This window comes from Cygnus olor, chromosome 2, assembly GCF_009769625.2.
Source record: "Cygnus olor isolate bCygOlo1 chromosome 2, bCygOlo1.pri.v2, whole genome shotgun sequence".
Lineage (NCBI taxonomy): Eukaryota > Metazoa > Chordata > Aves > Anseriformes > Anatidae > Cygnus > Cygnus olor.
Window position 1 is genome coordinate 47,776,060 of NC_049170.1, and position 21,261 is coordinate 47,797,320.

Below are 21,261 nucleotides of genomic sequence, written 5' to 3' on the forward strand. Positions count from 1 at the left end.
GCCACTGTGGCCATCATGGCAATAATCAGCCAAATTAGAACCATTGTACCCGATCAGACTAAAGACACTTTTAGCTCTGTATCTCCTCCTTGACAGTGGCTTCAAGGAGATACAGAGGACAGGAAACGGAACAAGCAATTCCTTCTCTTTCCTTGTTAATCATCAGCATAAATCTTTACGTATTCCCTTCCTGTTACTGTTCCATGTTTTTCATGATTTTCAATAATACTAAATTTACTCTTTGGGGTTATTTTCATTTAGAGTGGGATATTCTTCCATACACCCTTACCCTTTATTAGCATTAAAAGAATTTGCAGGCTTTTTATGACTCTAGTGTAGCCCATAATGTCTTGGATTGTTTTCTGTATGTTATAGTTGCGTGAGCTGGAAGACAAGTATGCAGAGTGCATGGAAATGCTTCATGAGGCTCAAGAAGAGCTGAAAAACCTTAGGAACAAGACTATGCCAAATGCCATCTCACGTCGGTACCACTCTCTCGGTCTCTTCCCTATGGTAAGAAGATAAGAACGCACCAGAAAACAGTCAAAGGAAGGAAACATGAGTGTTTGCATCTGAATTACAGCCTTAGGGCTGGGTTAAGCTAGGCCAGACAGGAGCATGTGTGAAATATGTATGCATAGTTTTACAGGATACCTGAGTGATTGACTCTGCATGCCTGGTTCTCAAACAGTGGTGCTGTGTATTTAGTTGTTTTCACTCAATATTATCTGCAATCTGAAGCTGCCTGTGCTTATGCTATGAATCATGGGTAGCATTAATAGATTGTTACACAGTTCTGTACAACTTTGTTATGCATCTCCTGTATGGTGGTGCATGGTTTTCAATAGGAGCTTCCTGATTTTCATCAATATCCTTGGAGATGTAACTTCCTGATAACTTATTGCCTTCAGATGTGCTTTCAGGACTCTGCTGGGAGTCTTCTAGTCACTCATATACATTCTAGTTCTTCAGTACTTGAATATTACATATACATTCTTGTTTTAGAGACACTGAAAATTCAGTGGTTTGTTAAATTAATTTCATGGTCCCTTCTGAGGCGAAATGTAGGCCAACTTAAAGTACAGACATTTAATAATGTAAGTTGTATTTGCACAAACGCAATTGAAAAGCTCAGTCGAAAGCTGAGAAAAGTATGCTTGTGCTCAGATAGGTTTGTGTGTTTTGTATAAAATGGTTTTCAAATGCTGATTCAGGGAACCAAGCATTTAGATTGTGTGCTTAACTACATTTAGGCAGTAATGCTTACTGACCAGCAGTGGAGAACTGGTAGTCTGTCACCTTTAACCCCATGGCAGAAGTATGTAATACTTTATGCCAAGAACCGTGTCTTTTCTTGTGGGTTGGTGGGTAATGTTGTGAATGGAAAGAATGCTTTCAGTTTGTTTTAAATAAAAACAAATTAAGCAAAACTTTTGATGTGAGAGGAGGGTGTTATTGAGTAGGGAATTTACTACGAAAAGCTTCGGGACTTAAGTTCTGTTGTTGTCTGTAATTTTTTTTTTTTCAGGGTCTTTGTCATATGTTATCTATGTTATGTCTTCTGTGGCATATGTAGCCGTATGAAGCCAAGCCATAACTTGTCACTCATTTAGTACATTTATTAGTCTTCCAACTTTCCAGTCAATTTTCATTTGTAAACCTATATTTTTTTTTTTCTCGAATGGCAATTTATTAGCCATTAGGCATTTTTTTGAACTAATCAATTACTTTCTGCAGCAACAACCTATTAACCTATACTCTGATTTTTTTTTTCTTTTGTGCTTGTTTTTAACAGGATTCTTTGGCAGCAGAAATAGAAGGGTCAATGAGGAAAGAACTACATTTAGATGAACCCGACTCTCCTGACTTGGCGTATGACTGAAAAGAATTGTTTCCTAATTGATTGATTCTATCTGAAATTAATTATTATGTGATAAGAAAGGAAGAGACGGGATATATTTGAACTAGGGATTTATAGGGAAAAATTTCCCTTCCCTCTGTCATTCACACTTTTCTAGAAAATAAGCACCCCCATAATGAGATAATTTACATTTTTCTATTTAAGTTACCAAAGGAGAATTCCCATGTATAGTTTTTGCCTTACCTTACAAACTTTTTATCCTTGAGTGCTGAAAATGTGGTTCTGAGAATGAAAAAAAGATTGTTTTTCTTGTGTTTTACCACGCGGTGTTTCTTCAGTAAATGATTAGGGGATTCAGTCCCTTGGTTTCTCTCTTCAGATGTTATAGCAGAATTAACCAGGTAATTATTGAACTAATCCAGTTTTTACAGGGAGAGCATCAATGAAGGCAGGGATTCAGTGTGGTTGTATACTTGGTCTGCTGCCAGTTACACCTGTGTAGATTAGTTGGCATGCATTCTGCTAAAGCTCTCTTGAATCAAACAGGAGTAGTTTGAAATAAGTACTTGTGAAGGTCCAAAAGCTAAAGATAGATTCAGCTTGGCAGAACTGGCTTTATTGACGTAAGTTGTATGTGTACCTCAACAGGTTTATCTCACCTAATTGCACAAATTAGGTTAATTTGAAAAAATTTAATCCTAATTAAGGGGGTCTTTAAGAGCTTTTACCTGTTTTGACCAGACCTTTAGAAAGAAAGGACAGTCAGGGTCTGTATGGTAACCAATTCCAAGAAACCTTCCAAGTATACTTATGAACCATTTGACACATACTTTAACCTTCTCAGAGCAAAAGTCAAGAATTGTAAATGAGCTTTTGACAAAGTGAGATGTCAATTAGAAAAATGTAAGATCAAAAAGATGTTAACAAGATCACATGCTATTGGATTTATCCTTCCAGATTAGTCTGGCATAGTCTTAAGCATTAGTCTTAAGCATAGTTTAACTTCTATAGGATGACTTTTTATGCCTATACCAAAGAAGGACACCTTTTTTTAGATTTCATAGCTCTTCTGGGTTTTATTTATTTGATGAACAGTGGTAACTGTAACCTCCGTGGGACTGTTTATTGATAGATGCTCTTAGATTCAGCCTCTTAAAGAAAAACAGCCATAGACTTGGAGCCTACATACGAAGGATGTAACTGTTGAGCATGCTTGGACAGAAGGGCAAAAATTTGAATGACATTGAATAAGGCGTAAGGCATGCTGTCATTGTTATACCACTGCAGCATTACCTTTAAGCTGGAAGGGTTTTGCTCTTTTTGTGTTCAGCCACTGTTGAACTGTAAAATAAATCAGTAATAGTGCTTTTTTACCATGATGTAGGGCAAGTTTATTTTATCACGAACCTTCTGCTGAAGTGTCATCTGATCTTAATTTTGAAGCAGATGAACAGAGTTTGTTATGATGCCAGAACAATGGTGATGAAAAATAAACTGTATAACTAAGTCAAAAGTTAGGTTTCCAGTCTTGACAGTCTCTCCCTAGACTCTTGCTCCATTGTTTTTCTGATTTATTTTCCTTTTTAAAAATGCTACTTAAGGGGGTGGGAAATTGATTGCAAAAAGAAGTGCAAGATTTGCTTGCAGTTGAGAAAATCCAAATTCTCTTTTGAAATGGATTAGCTAGCTGATAGTTAAGAATTGAATGAATGGAGATGAATTTTCTTTTTTAAGATCTAATTTTCACACAATGACTTTAACCATTTTTTAGGTAATGTACTGAAATGCCCTTTGACTTAATTTGTATGAAGATTTGAGGGGGTCCATGCACCCAAACATTCTGTCTAAAATATTCTAGGATGATAAAAGTGTTATATTGATGGATTGAATGTAGTGGCCAGACTGTAGTGAATATGGGAACCTACATATACTTCTTTACAAATACTCCAAAGGTGTTTGGTGGACCTGTGATAGGGTTACCTGTTTCTCTGGTTGTTCTTAAAGTAAGAAGGCACTGTGTGATTATTAACTATGTGTATCTCTTACCAGTCATCAGAAGCGGGTCTTCGAAACTGTGAGAAATGTTAACCAAGTTGTCAAGCAAAGATCCATGACTCCATCACCAATGAATATCCCAGGCTCTAACCAGTCCTCTGCTATGAACTCACTCATGTCTAGTTGTGTCAGCACTCCACGATCCAGTTTCTATGGGGGAGACATCTCTAACATTATGATAGACAACAAGACAAATAGCATCATCCTAGAGACAGAATCCTCTGAGAATGGGTCAGTACTATAACACTGGGCTTTGTTTTTGTTCTGTTTCTGACATAGAGGCAAAGGGTTTCTGTTTTCCCCTTTTTGTCTCACATCATGCAGCTAACATGATGGCCTGTATCTTCAAAAGTTACTTTAATTTGTGCTTTTAGTTCTTGAGCTCTGAAGTTTTTATTTATTTATTTATTTATTAAAAAGGCTTTTTGAAAGTACTGTGTATCAATTTCTGCAATTCACACCTGTTTGGAGGTGCATCATCAGCAGATACTGTAAAACCACACTTTGTGCAAATGTGGTTCAGTACTTAAATACTTATATTTTCACAATTTTACATTAATGCCATGGAGTTCCAACCTAAGTTGCAGCTACAGCTAACTCTTGATCCTAAAAATGAATAAATAAATAACGTAGTGGATGGATGGGTGGATGTAGACAACCTAATGTGAAAACTTGTGGAGGAAACCGGTTAGAAGTTAACTCTTCTGGGTACTTGTCTCTTCCCCCAGTATAGCTTCACATTATACTGTATAGCAAAAACCAATTAATGTCTCAAAACAAACAAGGAATATTTATCAGCATAACATACTTGACTTACTGATTTATTCTTGCAGTGTCGGCCCTGTAAGACTTGGCCTACTCACTTGAGTTTGTATAACCATGTGAGAGAGAGACGACGAGTAGACATCTCTCAGCTCTTTGTAGGAGGAAGCTCTTAACTAAAGCACAGCTTTTCCAACCAGGAACTAAGATTCAAAATGGTTTTAATATGAAAGAGAAAGTATTGGTGTTTGCCTTTGAGCTCTTTTGAAGAGTAGTGAGTTGTTCCTAGATATAATAAGTTCAAGGTGTTGGTGAATGTCTCAAAACTGTCATGTGAAAGTTTTAAGTTTCTCAAAGACTTTTTTTCCCCACCCACACTTTTTTTTTTTTTGTCCTTTTTATGTTTTAGAAATGAAGACAGAATGAAGAAGCCTGGCACTCCAGGGACACCAGGCTCCAGTGACCTAGAGACTGCCCTTCGCAGGCTGTCCCTTAGGCGGGAGAATTACCTTTCGGAGAGGAAGTTCTTTGAAGAAGAGCAGGAGAGGAAGTTGCGGGAACTGGCAGAAAAGGGTGAACTCCGTAGTGGTTCCGTTACTCCCACAGAGAGCATCATGTCCCTGGGAACTCACTCCAGATTTTCAGAATTCACTGGATATTCGGGAATGTCTATCAGCAGTCGCTCCTACCTGCCAGAAAAGCTTCAGATTGTGAAACCACTAGAAGGTGATAACAAAGGGCCTCGGCCTTTATCTGTTCTTCTTAGTGACTCTTTGTGGTCTCTTATCCATCATCAGAAAGCAGGAAATCTTTGCAATACATACTCTTTTTACTTTAGAGACAGTAATCCACGCTGTTGGTTTGAAATCTTCTAGCTACTATATTTTTCCACAAGCCTTAAAAGTGTTAGAAAACAAATCCAGCTAAGGGAATAAAATAAGTGTTACAGGCCATACATACATAATCAGTACTCCCTTACATGTGAGCTAAATCTCAATGCTACTGTTTCATACTTAGAAAAGAAAGGTAGTTGATTATCGAAAATCAAGTAACAGAGTATGAGTTCATCAAATCTCTGTTCTGCAAATGTCTGCAAAGACTTTTACTTAGTTTATTACTTTATTAGTTCATTTGGTCTAATAGGACTACCTGTGTGATTAAAGATGACCTCTGGACTTTAATTGGCTGTTTAAGAGGTCACACTTGAGTTTCTATGGCTTTGGTTTCATGCATGAAATAGGTTATTTTAGCCAAATTTCCTCCCTGTTGTCTCAGAAAAAGACAAGGTGTATGTTACTGGTAGTCAGGACTAGAGCTTTATTTCAGAGCTAAGTGCATTTCTGTGGTCTGCCTAAGTTGACAGTACATAAGAGTAGTATAGTCTCCCTGGATTTCTTCAGATCTTTCAGGTTATTGCTGGCAGTGAAAACTGAGTAAATTCGTTTGGGTTTTAAACAAAAGAATTTATTTTTTTTTAGTATAGTACTGCAGAGATGCACTAGTTATGTAATGTAGCTTTGGTTTCTTTCTGTTTTGGTCTCTCCCCCTCTCCCTCAGACAGAACTGTTGTGTTACATTATATTGTCTCTATGTCTTTTATTTGCATAAGTTCATTTTTGGTCTTTTTAGAACAAACTTATTTTGTTGATAAGGAGCAATTTAGCATGACACGTATTTGGAAGTAAAACCAACCCTTTTTGTGTCCTGAAAAAAGTGATGTGCTGTATCTACCTATTCAAATGAAACTATAGCCATAGCACACAAGTCAATGCTGTTTAGCAGTTTTTAGTAGTTTGTTTTCATTATTGTTTTTAAGTGGTCATAAAAAGCTTGGTACATCATGGGATGATCCAACTTCATTTAAGTTACTGTTTGCTACCACTGTAATAGATTTCTGTCACCATCCCATTATATCTGCTTTTTTCTTCCAATAAACTCTTTAAATTCTTTATTATCTTTCTATCTGTGTGATTTTGTGGTTTGTTGTTTTTTTTTTTACTAGTTTTGTTCATTCTCACAGGGTCAATTTTTCCTTAAAATTATCTCAGCTTTTAAAGTACTTCCAGTGTTTGGTTTTGCGTCTCATTTATAGTATGTTTTTGTCTGCCTGTTTCATAAGTTTAATGTTTGTTGTGTTTTATTAAATACACGTTTATGATTCTGTTCCTCTATTAAGCTTAGTTTCTTTCCTGAGTATTTTTCATGTGGTTTAATTCTTTTCTTTTTTTTTTTAATAAAAAAACTTCATGGATACTTCCATGCTACTGTGGTAAAATAGTCTGCTGCTATACCTGCAGACTGTTATCAGAAGTTGTGAGCAGAATTTTTTAATTGTTATTTTTCTAAGGGCACTCATGCCCTAAAATCATCTCTGTGTTATACTTCTTGTACTTATGCACAAAATAGCACTCCCTGTGTTCTGTAAGAAAACTAACATAATTTACTAAACTAGTAAGAGCCTGAGATTAAATATAGGACACAGTATCATATTCCTCCCTTCATTTGGCTTTTAAATCAGCTCACAACTGAGAGTTCACAAGCATTACATTGCTTTCTGCATTTGTGTTAATTTTCTCTATGGAAGAGATAAGCTCACTTAGCCACATTTTATGAGATCAAGATTAAAGTAGTAGAGGTGTAAAGGAACTTGGACATCCTCCTTTCATAAAGAAGCTGAAAACATCTAGTATCAATGGAAATGTTAAATCTCAAAATACAGATATTCTAGTGTGTTTACTCTGAGAGTGTGTTTACTCTACAGAGTTTCTCTGAGTATAGGTTTTGGTGATATATGAAGTGCAAAAGATTACTTCTTTGGAAGCTTGGACGTAGAAGTTAATTAGCAACAGGATTTTATACTTGCATGCAGTGCAGAAATCTTGATTTCTGGCATTTTTCTTTCTGGAACTTTTGAGAGTGTTGTCATACAGCAAAGCTCTGCTCTTTGCTTAAGACTTGGCAATATATGGTACTTCTCCACATTCAGGAATATTTCTTCTATACAGAAGCCAAAAAAAAAGACCTTTTTGACAATTCAGAAAAAAAAATACAAGTTATAGGGATGTTCTTTTTGTTACGCTTATTTATTTTGACAGTGTAATGGCTTCTATTTTTTGAACCTCAAGTGTACCAATCAGTCTAAATCCCCGTTTGTCTCTCAAAACTCATTAAAAAAATAAATAAATAAAATAAGTCCATTGTCTAAATTAACTCATCAGATCCAATTGTACTGTCTTGCATAATCTTTTCATATTGAGCTAAAAATTGCAGGTTTTTTAGATAGACTTCATTACAAGGCTACTCACTGACCTCAGTTAATGTAAAGAAAAGTTTTCTCAGTTCACTTCTATTTACAGTCAGCCTCCTGCAACGCAATATCCTTATTGTGAAATGCTGTTTGTTCTCATTCCATGGTGTTTTTTTTCCAGATGTAAAATAATGAGTGTAAGAGCTATTTCTCCCCTAGTTATTACCGTGTTTTAGATTTTTGCATAGACCATGCAACAAATGGAACATTCTTAGTTTTTTAGTAGTGATGAGACATTTGTATGGCAGCTTGTTGCAAGAGTCCCTGTTCTGGTTTGTGGAGAAAGGGACGGGAACAACAGAGCAAAAACGGCTCTGATTTGAGCCGGCAGAGACGAAAACAAATGTGCTTTATTAGTGTCATAGGAACTGAAGAGAATAGTTTTAAGCCACACATTACACAGTAGTAACTGGTGGGCGCACATGGGAAAACAGAATATCTTGCAAGCACTATTTAGTCTCTGTTTGAAGAATTGGCTAAGTCCTCCCCTGATTTCAGTGGGCCCATCTCGGTGTATATATCAGTTTACTCTGATACATTGCTGTTTGGGGCTCACTGTCTCGTACCGAACACAGTATGTTGAATGCTTTTCTCTGTAAAATGCACCTCTTTCCTCACTCAAAACATTTTTCTGCCAAGGATGAAGCTACAGGTACAGTAGTATTTAGTTCTGTAGTAGTTGACTTCTTGTAGCATATGGGCCCTGATAGGGGCCGTATTAGAATTTGGACTGGATGTATACCTCAGAGGTATTGTCTACTTATATGTTCTTGGAGTTGATGTGGCTTTCTAACACATGCTGTAATGCTGAACTTGCTGTGTCCTCCTATCAGCTACCAGTAGTAAAAAATACTAGCATGCTTCTAGCACCTTTCTTAGCGTGAGCTTAATGCAGGAGTATGTTTATTTTCTTCTTAGAGCTTTCTGTGATAGTGTTCAGTTCAACTCTTAAATATGAATTATTTCTACTCCTACTGTGAATGTAGAGAGATGAGAATATTGATGGGGAGGGGATGTGCATGTGCACAAGTATGCCACATGTTACCACCAGACTTTGTCTATGTGCTGATGCGACCAGTTTATTTCATATCAACCTGGAAACGCTGAATAGTAGCTGAAGCAGCTTTGCCTTGTAGCCTGTCTTCCTAGAAATACTAAAGCCAGTTCGTGGAAGCTCCAAACCTTTAGTGGGACCGAGGTTTGGACTTCTGGATAAACAAAGTGATGTTTTTTGGCCTTTTGGATTCTGGGTTGGTTACTGATTTATTTTGGTTGTCTTTCTGTTCCTTTTCAAGGTTCTGCCACTTTGCACCACTGGCAGCAGCTGGCTCAGCCTCACTTGGGCGGGATCCTGGACCCGAGGCCCGGGGTTGTCACCAAGGGCTTCAGGACCCTGGACCTTGACCTGGATGAAGTGTACTGCCTTAATGACTTTGAGGAAGATGAGACAGGTGACATTTCTTACAAGGGCCTAACTACCTCGACGCCAGTTCAGCACACAGAGACCTCAGGTGAGAGGTCACAAGCACAAGTGACTGTTTCAGACAGCAAGAATAACCCCAGCCAATCTCAGGCTTTCACAGAGGAGATGCAGGAATCCGCGACTGACGATGATGAGGGGTCTGGTGAGGGAAACTCATTAAGTCCAGTCAAACTGACATCTTTACAGGATTTTGATTACTGGGCCATTCTCACGTCTCTCCAGAACAGCATCCATAATATTGCTTTGTGTGTAGCATCGGCACGTTAACGCGTGTGGTAGTTAGAACATAACCATCTAACATTGGCTCAAAAATCCTTTCCTTAATAATCTTTTAATTTGACTTTTTTTCTTTAGTAACAGCATCTGTGGTCAATATTTTACTCTATTTTGATAAGAGAAGGCTGCTAAAAGGAAATGGTTTGTTCACAAAGCTGTGTGTGGCACATGTGGGACTTGTGTGTGTATTGAGTGCACGCTGTTCACTGTATATAATGTATAGACTATATATATTTTGTATGCTTACAGTGTAGATATTTTTCTGACTGTTCATAAGGGATGATGCCATACTTTAGATTCTGTGCTTTAGGGAAAAAAAAGGAAAAAAAACCACAACACAAAGATGTAATGATGACAAAAGGTGCTTCTAAATTACCTATTGCTGAAACAAACAGAAGTGCCTTGAAAATCAAGCAAAGAAATTCAGTTACCTCAGATAGAGTTACCTTGTTTACCTTGTTACCTTGTTACTCTTTGGGATAAAACTCAATTGAGATGAAGAATTAAGAGGATGTTTTTGTGCCAATAATAATATTTTCCTCATTCCCTGTCCACCACACTATTCTTAAATTCTGTCCTTCATATTTATACCATGTGAAGACATAAGCATTTATAAATGACTCAGGTTTTCGAGGATTATTGGATACTCTGAACTGACATTTGCAGCCCATTATTACACAGGCTATAGATTCTCGGTACAGAGAAAACACATATAGATGTGTTTTGAGTTTGCATTATTTCTTTGTTGTTGTTGTTGATTTTATTTGTTTTGTTTTAATAAGATTTATATGTTTGTTAGTTTGTTAAGATTTGCCACTGGTAAAGAATTGTATTTAGTCCAGAATTAGAAAACTACAGAACTCCCTTTTCTTCAGACTTATTTAAAGTAGCTATGTAAAAACAAGGACACTTCTTTCACCCTCCTTTTTCTGCAATAAATCGTAACTTTTTATTTGACTGATCTTTGAAAGATCAAGTGATTTCTCAGGGTTAGACAGTAATATTGCGCTGTTCTTTTTGTGAAGTGCAGAGTACCCTTTGTTTTCACTGTGGCAGTTCAGTGCTATCAGCCATTAAACATAAGCTACTTCTTGCAGTTGGTTGTAAAATTTCATCCAAACTCTTTGACTTCTCTTTCCATTTGCAAAAATAAATAAATAAATAAAAGACTATAAAATCTGTTGTTCAGGAATAACAATGATGTTAAATTTTTATATTCATATGGAAATAAATAGTATGTCCACAGGAGATATATACAGATTTGGATGTTTACTGTTTAAATAGTCTAAATACCATCAAGGAAAGCAGGAGATCTAGGAAACGTACTGAAAAAATCAAAGACTGAAATGACTGGCATTTTTTTTTGTCTATAGAATAAAATATTCAAGAGAAAATATGATTAATTTTAAAATGTGTTGCTGCAGAAAGGAAGGGAACAAGCAGTTCTTCATATACTCAGGATAAAATAATGGTGCAAAAGAGCCCACTTGGGTTACTCTTTGGCAAGAGTTTTCCAGTTGTAAGAGTAGTCAATACAGGAACTTGCCCAAAGTTGTGAAACCTTACTGCCATGGACTATATGTAGAGAGGGATGATATAGATACAGTGTGTTTTGTTTTAAGAGAAGATTAGAAAAAACATCTATGAGTAATGATTTGGAAGAGTTCTTTATTTGGAGTAGAAGTACAAATTTAGGCCTGTGTTATGATTATAAATTGGCAAAAAAAGACATATCTTCATTTCCTTTCTCCATTACAATTTCAACACAGGCTACTTAGAACATGTTATCCCCTGGTTACAGCTATTTTTTCATGGAGAACTCTATCTCAGGCAAGGTTTTTGAGCATATTCCCTACCTTATTAATTGGCAAGTAAATAAAATCTTTGAAACTGCTCTAGTAATCTTGGATTGTTTGCTGAATAATTTTTGATACATTACAGAAATACAGAAGTTTGTCAAAACGAATACCTTTTATGTCTAGAATAAACAAAAACTGGAAACTTATTTCCCACTCTTTATCCTTCCTCCAAATTGCCCAGCTGCTTAGGATTTAGGAGTATCCATGAGCCATGACATTGTTGATTGGTTGCTCTGCTCAAATGAAGTAAAGATACTGCTATATCTGCTTTTTATTGAAGCAGTTTGTCAGGTGGTATACAAGATACTGTGGATGTTTTGATGTGGTAGTGCTTCTTTGAATTCACAATCTGTCCACTGAAGAACACCTTATAGGGCAGGCAGAGATGTATGCTTAGCTTATGACTTTATTCTGTATTTCAGTATTGTGCAACTACGGTTTCTCTTGAAAAACCTGTGCATTCTTTCTGCCTTGCCTAGGTTTCTTGTTAAGGACTGCAGTGCAGGTAGGGGTATGTATGGACATGCAGTACCCTAGAGTGCTGTCACAACCACAAGGTTAGGAACTCATTGCTCCCCTGATTCCAGGGGCTATTCCAGGCTGTGATGTGCAGCATAAGTTTTGCTAGAGAATGTGGAAATAAAATAAAAAAGAATGAGAGAAATATCTTTGGTATGATGTTTAGTGTTAGGGTTTTACTTTTAATCCAGGATAGCTCCATTGTGGAGCTCTTCTAACATGGGAAGAAAATGTCTTTGGAAATACAGTGCCTACAAGGACCATTCTCAGCAGGTGAGAGTCATCATAAGTCATCTCAGTAGGCATCTGCCTCATTTGATGTACGCTTTGAGGGTTGTATCTTACCTTTTTTGGAAGGGAGGTATTCTCTGGCAGAGTACTATGAAGTCCTATACTTCCTGCCACTTTGCTGGCATGTATAGTGCCGTTCTGGGTGGATTTCTGATGAACCCTAGGAAAAGTCCAGTTTCAGGAGATCAGAAATTGTTATTAGTGCTAAAGATGTCTTGCAGCCAAAATCAGTGTACTCAGAACAGAGTACCAGTTGTCTCTTGTTTGAGTGATGGAGAGTCAGAAATCATTCTAACTAAATAAGAAAAAGTTACAATCCAAATATTTTTTTTAATTTCAGTGTTGAGAACTGTAGTATCCGTTGATATGTCTAGTAAATTCCTTACCATATATATAGATTATATCACAATTATGGCTCTGAACATTTCAGAAGAAATTAACACACATGTGACTTATGATCCGCATATGATCTGTTGGAGCTACATACTGTGTGTGGGCTCAGTAACTTGACAGAGGATTGTGAATTCCAGAATTGCAGTTCTAGTTAATACCCAGAAATAATTTGAAATTTGTGTATCACTTGAATAGAGACTCTCAGCATATTTGAAATGGTAAAGAAGTCATAGCACATGGCTGTGAGAGAGAATTAATTTTTGAAGCACAAATTTTTAGTAACCTATATATATACCTATATATATATATATATTATTCTTTGAAACTGTAGTATATTTTTAAAGCTGTAAAGAGTGTAGTTTCTTTTTAGTGCGTTTTTTTTTTTTCATTTGCTACTTTTCAGGTACATGTCTCCCTTAAACAAACAACCCCAACCCACTCAAAGCACTTAGTATATTCAACTTGAAGGATGTTGTGAATGTTCTCATTTTGAAGTTACAAGGGCTGCTCTTAATTCAAGTTCAGCACATGCTTAATTGCATTCTAATATTGAGTGCACAAACTGATCTTCCAATGCTTGTATTTATTAGCTCCACTGACTGATTGCTTTGATTTCAACAGAGCATATGTACACAATATTACAGGGTCAGCGTCTGTATTTCATTTTCAGACATTAATAACATGGAGATCTCTCCAAAGAGATGCCTAAAATTGAAAGAAAAAATACACAATGAATGTCTTACATTTGAGTTGTTTTTAGCAGGATTGCTACACACGCTTATAAGAGGTTACCATTGTATAGAAAAGCAATACGTTTTGTTACTCTTCTTAAAACTAAGATATTGATGCGTACTTAAATATTTTATTTTCAAATAGCATGAATATTTCACAGTAATTGTTTCTTTAAGAAAAATCTGTCAGCATTTGCTATCTGTGCTGTTAAAATGTTAGAATTTCAGTCTGGGGATAAAATCATGTTGAAGCCATATTAAATACTTTGAAGACTTTTTACATCTGCACTCCTTGGTTGTATATATGTGAGGAGACCTCAGCCAAAAGGAAGCTAAGAAAATACTGCCCAAGGGATACCTGTCTTTCCTCAGGTTTTCATCTCTCACTGTTTCCAAAGGCAAAATAAATGGAAAGCTTAGGAAGGCAGACATTTGGAAAAACAAAATGTTGTAAATTGTTTAAGAAACAGGAGTAGTGCTCCTGGCATAGGCATACAGGCTCTTAGTGGTTTTGAGTAGTCACAGTCACTCCCTGACACCAGTGTTTACTGAAGGACATTCTTCTCAGGAGGCGCCTAACCCCTTTAGGACAGCACTATGCTCACGTTTTACAGCTGCTGTGTTTACCACCCAGCTCTGTTTTGTTTCAGTAGTTAGCCCACGTGTCAGATTTAGCACACCCTAAATGCTCCCTGCTCTGTCAGCCAAGAGTTTTCAGTGCCAGTGGCACTAGTGGTCAGAGCTTTCACCTTCAGTCACCTGGAGAGGATGAACTCGACTGAATTTGGAGAGTACATGGAGTAGCTATCTTGTTCTGTGGATCCCGTTAGATACTGGAACAGGTTGCCCAGAGAAGCTGTGGATGCCCCATCCCTGGAGGTGTTCAAGGCCAGGCTGGATGGGGCTTTGGACAACCTGGTCTGGTGGGACGTGTCCCTGCCCAGGGCAGGAACTAGGTAATCTTTAAGGCCTCTTTCAATTCAAACCATTCTGTGATTTGTGATCTAGTTTACAGAAATTTCAGTCTACTTGGGAATGGAGTTGCTGGCATACACTCACAAAAGTAAAGTCCATACCTTTAATCCCAAATGATAACACTTGGAGGAAGAATCTGCCCACAGTCCTTTGTTGTTATTCTCTTCCAAATCCCTGTCTAACCAGCCTGCACTAAAGAGATGTACAAATTCCCCATCTCCCTCTACTAAAAGGCCAGGGAACTCTGCTTCCTCCTTTTGTTAAAACATGAAGAGGGGAAAAAAAAAGAGTAGAATAATTCAGTTGGAAAAGACTTCTAAGATCACGTAGTCCAACCTTTAACCTAGTACAGTAGCTTGCTTCAATGTTGGACTAAAACTTTGCCTTTGACTCAGGATGGATCAAGTCATACTCTGAAGATTACTGATTTTTTTTTTAAAGTTCATTCTTGCATAACCCTGTATTTGCCAGGGTTTGTATTTGTATTTTTTTATATGAAATGCAAATATTTATTGGCCACTGTGAGCTCTCTGCCTCCTCACTATTCATCTAACACAACGGTGAAATTGAAGTTGGAACCACTGTTTAAAAAAAAGTTCAGTCATTTTAGAATAGCTGCTTATTATGAATCTTCCTCAAGCTCAATATATCTGACATCTTTTTGCGGATGGGGAGGCCACTAGTTTGCCCGCTCTAACTTTGTACCTTTCTCTGAATGAGCTGGTTGAAAACCCAGATGATACGGTCTTTGGAGGGTTTCCTGAGCAGAAGATTATGTCCTGAATGCATCTGTTTTGCTGTTTGCATCTAGCAGAATAGCCCAGAAGCCCTGAGTACTCAAGGTGGATCTGAAACAGGTCTGAGTTATAGAAGATCAGCTTTGTGTTTGTTGTGTTGAGTGGGGAAAGCTCTGCTTTTCCAGAAGACGGAGCTCTCCTCAGTCAGGTTCTTGATCAGTATTTTTTTTTCTGTGTTTTAAAAGATGTTTTTACAACAGAGTTTTGCTTACAGGAGAGTCTCTTTCAGCTGTAATATTTTGCATTATTTCCAAAATACCTAAGAATCAATAAAAAAAAAAAAGCTTAAAAAATCATTAATTACTGAGAGCCAAAACACAATACTGCAGCAATCTAGGGTTTAGTTAGATTTTTAATTTAGGGGAAAAAATACACATACTGTTTAGTTTGTGTTATTCCTGATGGATAAAAATTGCATTATACTTCTGTATAGATTATTATAGACTATTATAGATTATTATTATAGATATATATATAATTATATATAGATTATTTTTTTTATACAGATATGAAATTTGTTAAACATCTACTTGTTTGAAAAACAGGGTATAAATAAAACAAATTTCTTTCTATCCATAGTCACATGGAACAGATATTCCTAGAGGTAAACCTATGTAAAACAGATGGAGGAAGGGTTATTCAGACAGTTTCTTTTAGCCATTGGTATTGCAGATGTTTACTGGGAATACTAGCTTTGCATACTGAAAAAATAATTTGCTCTTAAACCCCCACAATTGTTTTCTTAATAACTCAATGTTATATTAAAAATAGTATTTTGCTGTGTATATGAAAATAGTCTCTCATTATAAAGTTACATATTACTTATTCACAAGTTTATACTAATTCAGGTTATGGCCATTGTTACAAAAAATTACTGGGTTAGGAATAAATCATTTTGTTTCTATTTTACGAACTTTGTTCATTTACAGCAACAGGTTCTCTCCCTCTCTTTGTATTGTGTCCAAAGGATGGAAAATGCAACAGCAATGTGCACCCCATTGTTGACTGATGGAGGATGAAGCTGGTATAGAACTTTTTAGTGGTATTTGAAGTTGGAATACATCCTGGAAATTGATTTTTATTGATCATTTCAATTTGTTTCCTCTTACTAGGGCCAAGTGACTTCTCTCCTTTTAGCAGCCTTCTCCTATCTCTGACTCATTAATAACAATGAGTCTTGCTTTTGCTAATGCAGCTATGTATCTTCGACGTGCCTGTTTCCAGCCTGAGGGGATGCTCAATGGATATTACAAACGGGGACAATTCACTTACTGTGTTACAGCTGTGTGCTTCTTTGGGTTGAGCTTGCAATCCTAAACCAGCGTTGCTTTAATCTGTTCTCTATTCATCATCCAGGGATAATTGCTTTGTTTCTATTTGATTTATGTTAAGTCCTTTGTTTCCTCTAAGTAACCAATTTTTTTCATGTCCGGTTATTTGAGCTCTTTCTCCAGATTTTCTTTTTCCTCTCTACAATATGGAGAGAATCATGATTGCTAGGCTGTGCTCCCTTGTAATAACTTTTGTAGTGCTCACACTAATCTCTAAAGCAACTGGAATCCTGAAGCATCATAATTCCCATCTCTGGAGGTGAAGTAGAGCTTGTTGTTACGTTATGCTGTGCTAACTTTTGAGTGTGTTAACATGACACTCCAGTATTTTTTTATTTTATTTTTTGGGGGAAATATCCTTCTTTAATGTACAGCAGTACATTTTAATATTTGCTAGGCTTGAGTCACTGTTGATTGTATGCTTAGACACTTCTGCTTCCACCGTTCACACTCCCTGTGCTCTGTCCTTCACACACTGCTTATATATGCTTCTAAAGGACTACCTAACTGCACACACTATTTTTGAGCTGTGATACTATAGATATAGAAAAGGGAACACAGCCACAATTTAAGACTTGCCTTGCTTTTGCTAATCGTATCTGGAAGTTCAGAATGGCATCTGGTCTAGTTGGTCTGTCTGTCTGTCCTCTGCAATGTGTTGAATAGTTGTATACTGTGGTATTCAAATGTGGCTTACTTGGGGAATGGCTCAAGAGGGCTGGGTAGAAACAAGAGGGAGGGAGCTGCGCACAGTTTTTATCATGCATGTCTTTTGACCACTGTTAAGTTTGGTTGTTAAATAAGAGAACCTATGCAATCATGATACCTTTGCTACAATACTTTGGGTGTTGTTCAATCAGCTTTTCAGATGCATGGCTCTTAAATTTTCTATTTTGCAATGGCCACAGCTGCATTATAGAGCTAATTAGCATATCCACAGAAGTGTCTCTACTAGGAAGAAAGCAATTGGCCTAGGTTCTTCATTTTCTAAATTATGAGCTGTATTGCTTCTTTCCCAAATTAATGATAAACTTGCAAATGGGCATCTTTGCAGCCACATTTGTAGGGAAAATGTTTTACAACACTCTTTACAAATACTCAGAAATCGCTATATTGTGCAGCTGAGGACATATAGTCTTAAAGAATCTAAACACATGCATGAGGGAAGTGTCACAGATGTACAGTAGTGGATCCAAAAATACCTGCCTTTTTCCTTACTGTCGATATGAAAAGAGATGAGATAAAGAAATAGTGCTGTGTGTCCATTCCCTCCCTTCTCCTCCCTAACTTTTTAGTGTGTTCTTGTAGCACTAGTAAGCCGGATCCATTACTGAAAAGTAATGGGGATACCTTTTTGTGGATCAATCTAAATGCTGAAATGCATGAGCATTCAGTAAATCCTAGTGCTCCTTTGCTGGTACTAGAAAATGTTTGTTGCGATTTCCCACTGGTTAAAATTGCTAGTTTAGATAAGGACTAGCGTTTCAAACTCTGCCTTGTCTAAATCTGTTTTGAGCAAGACTTTTCTGCAGTGTTAGTGATCACAGGGAAGTTTCAGCGAGACGTTTTAGCACTGGCCTTGGAGTCCTAGATTTGATTGGAGAACAAGTGTCTGATAGAACACTGTAGCACTTGTGTATTTCACTTTTCTTACATTGATCCTGCCTGAGGTACCTCATCACTTTTTGCATCTGTCCTATCAGCACACAGAAGTTTGTGCTGTTTGTTTTTTTTCTGTGTAAAATGCAAAGAATTTGCTTTTTTTTTTTTTAATTTAGTACCTCATCCTGGGAAGTGCATGTCACAAACCAACTCCACCTTCACCTTCACCACCTGCCGCATTCTGCACCCTTCTGATGAGCTCACACGAGTCACACCAAGGTAAGGGTTTCCCTTGGCAAAGCCTTCAGCTATGTCAGAGCTTCCATGTGAGGAGATGCAAATTAATGGCACAAGCAAAAGCATTAGCTGCACTGGTGAATTAGAGCACACCCCCAGAATTACTCCTCCCATTTTCAGTTACCTCAAAATGATTTTATTTGAGAGGCACGTATAATGTTTTAGACAGCCAACCAAAATGTCTTAAATTTTGTTGTCTCTAGTTAAAATATTGCCAGATCAGAAATAAAGTTTGTTCCCGGTGTTCAAAGCTGGATATCCAAAACTAGGTACAGACCCTATGGGTGAATGCTCAGAATGTGGTGCTCACCCAATTGTGCATTTCCTGTGTTGTCCGAAGAAAAATATTAGATTTTTCTGGGGAGGACAAAATGAAATCTTTGGTGCAGGTTGAAAAGGGATATGCTGGTAAAGAAACATAGAAACAGATACTTCAGCAGTACCCAGGAAATGCGTGAGGAAGGGAGGAGAAAAAAAATGACTTAATTAAAAACAGGGAACTGTCTACTCTGTTCCTAGGTGTAACTGTTGGAAATGAGTTCTCATTAGCCAGACTGAAACTAGTGAACTGGCTTAATAATAGTAATTGACATGTGTAGGCACACCCTTATAGAATGTGAAGAGATGAGAATTGGAGAGGGTGACTGAATTTCATACATACAGGGCTCTTTGCTTCCTTAGGAAATCAGAAGTTAAAGTGTATTTTGCTGTGCAGAAGGACAATGCCTCATTGCTTTCTCTGTCCCTTTCAGCTCCTATGGGGGAGTGTACCCTTGTGTAGGTACCCATTCAGAGATGATGTGTCTAGACTTGTTTAGACACCAGATGGGCACTGACTACCTAAGGAACGCATGAGAAGTAAGGGTATTAAATATGAATACCTGTCAGGTGATAAATACGTGTAAAGGAAATAGATTATGAATAAATGTAACTTTTCTGCTTCCCTTTCTGAATGTAGTGAGTTGATCTTGGTCTGGCTCATTTTTCTTTATTGTCTTTTGTCTTCCTCTCCCCTCAACAATACTACTGAAAAGATCCTTTTATTTGGCTGCAATTCTATTTTATTCTTTTTATCCTTGAATTGCTGTTAACTGTGGTTGTAATAAGCTCCCTGATTGTGCTGGTTACTAAATCTAACAAATCAGCCATAGCTGACAGCTAAATTCGATACATTTTCAGGTGCTTTGGTTACCCCAAAGTTCACGATTGATTCAGGAGGAAAAAGACCAAAATAACATGATATTTTCAGCAAGCATGTTTAAGGAGCAACTCCTTACCAACTATAAATGATTCTTCACAGGTCATGTGAGAAGGACGAGGAAACTCCATTATGTCACGTTTGCTGAGAGGAGATGTAGGGCAGACACTATGACCCAGCGTGGCAGGGGGTGAGCAATGCTGCCAACAGCTCTCTGTTGGCAGAGCCATGTGGAAGGAATGCTAGTGTGTGTGGCACCAGCTAACCCAAAGAGTTTAGATACTTGCCTACCTGGTTGCGTTTGAACCTAGCCTCTAACCCAGGTTATGCTCTAACCTGACTAAATTTTATCTAGCTCAATGAGGTGCTCATTTTTTTTTATTATTTTATTATTATTATTTTTTCCCCAGTCTAACTCTGGAACTGCCACTGGGCTGGGTTGCTGAGGCCAGTTTGGGCCTGTTTCTGTGGCTGTGTCTGGGCTGCTCTGCCACGTTGCTCAGTTTGAAGGGGGAAATATTTCCTGTTTAAAGCAATACCCAAATGATCAACCAAGCAAAAAAGTAGCACCTACATAATAATCAGTTTCTCGCAGGACTTATTTTTTAATTGCACTATAATATATACCAGTGCTTACAAATTAGTTTAAAAAAAAAAAAAAAAAAAAAAAAAAAAAGCTGCTCTAACTTTCTGCAACCGAAATCTGGGGCTGGAAAAAAATTAAGCCACTCAAGTGCTGTAGTGCTCATGACTTGGACACCTTAAAGTCTGATAATTAACACTCATGTCTGAGTTTCCAAAATGTACTCCATCCTATCCTGTAGAAAGTCTGTTCAGAGAGTAAATTCTCTTCCTCTTTCTTTTCCCCCCCCTCATGCTTTTCAAAAGTTCTTCCATACTTCTGTGTCTATCTAGCCAGTATGGGAGATGCATCACAGTGGCTGTCATGCTGCTCTTCAGCGCCACCACCATAAACTGCGATCGCAGCTATGAAGATGCAGTTTTAATTGATTCTTAAGAGAAAAGCTGAGAACTAATGCTTCCTTTCTGCTCAGACTGTGTGTGTGTGCTGCTGCAGTGGCCATGTGTGATGGTCTTAGCTCTGCTCTGCGTTCTTCCCTGCCACTGACTTCATCGAGGCAAAATGAAGGGACCACAGGCAACTTTATCTTAGCACATCCACTGGCTGCACTGACTGCCACAGCCCACAGGGTGGTGCAAGACGACAAATTTTGGGGCAGCTTAGTAAGGCTGCTCTTGAAATTGCGCCATTCTAAATATTAGCTCTCAAAAGTGTGTCGGTGCAGTTTGCAGATAGGAATATACGGGATTCATCTTGCTGAATCGTGTCTGCAGGGTAAAAATTCTTTGTCAGTTTTACTGTTTTCAATAGAAGTTGTTACAGTTCCAAATAATGGTAGAGGTCATTTAGTTAGATCCTATTTACCCATGGAGGGAAGACATAGCTTGAAACTTGGTAATGCCAGGCCAATATTGCCTCAGTTAAGGAGTGCCTTAAAGATG

The 21,261-nt window shown here is 37.5% G+C and overlaps 1 protein-coding gene across 28 annotated transcripts in view; it reads left to right on the top strand.

Annotated features, from left to right (window-relative positions):
• The window catches only part of TRAK1 (trafficking kinesin protein 1), a 137,582-nt gene that overhangs the window by 111,376 nt on the left and 4,945 nt on the right, over nucleotides 1–21,261 (top strand). For 22 of the 28 annotated variants that reach the window (XM_040546353.1, XM_040546339.1, XM_040546342.1 and 19 more), the window contains 6 exons: nucleotides 376–513; nucleotides 1,796–1,872; nucleotides 3,911–4,147; nucleotides 5,088–5,404; nucleotides 9,281–9,610; nucleotides 18,419–18,521. In XM_040546353.1, the coding sequence (XP_040402287.1) occupies nucleotides 376–513; nucleotides 1,796–1,872; nucleotides 3,911–4,147; nucleotides 5,088–5,404; nucleotides 9,281–9,610; nucleotides 18,419–18,521 (1,202 nt within the window). Of the gene's footprint in view, nucleotides 1–375; nucleotides 514–1,795; nucleotides 1,873–3,910; nucleotides 4,148–5,087; nucleotides 5,405–9,280; nucleotides 9,611–18,418; nucleotides 18,522–19,291; nucleotides 20,348–21,261 lie in introns of those variants that run through there. The other 6 variants (XM_040546360.1, XM_040546335.1, XM_040546336.1 and 3 more) reach the window with 2 other exon arrangements.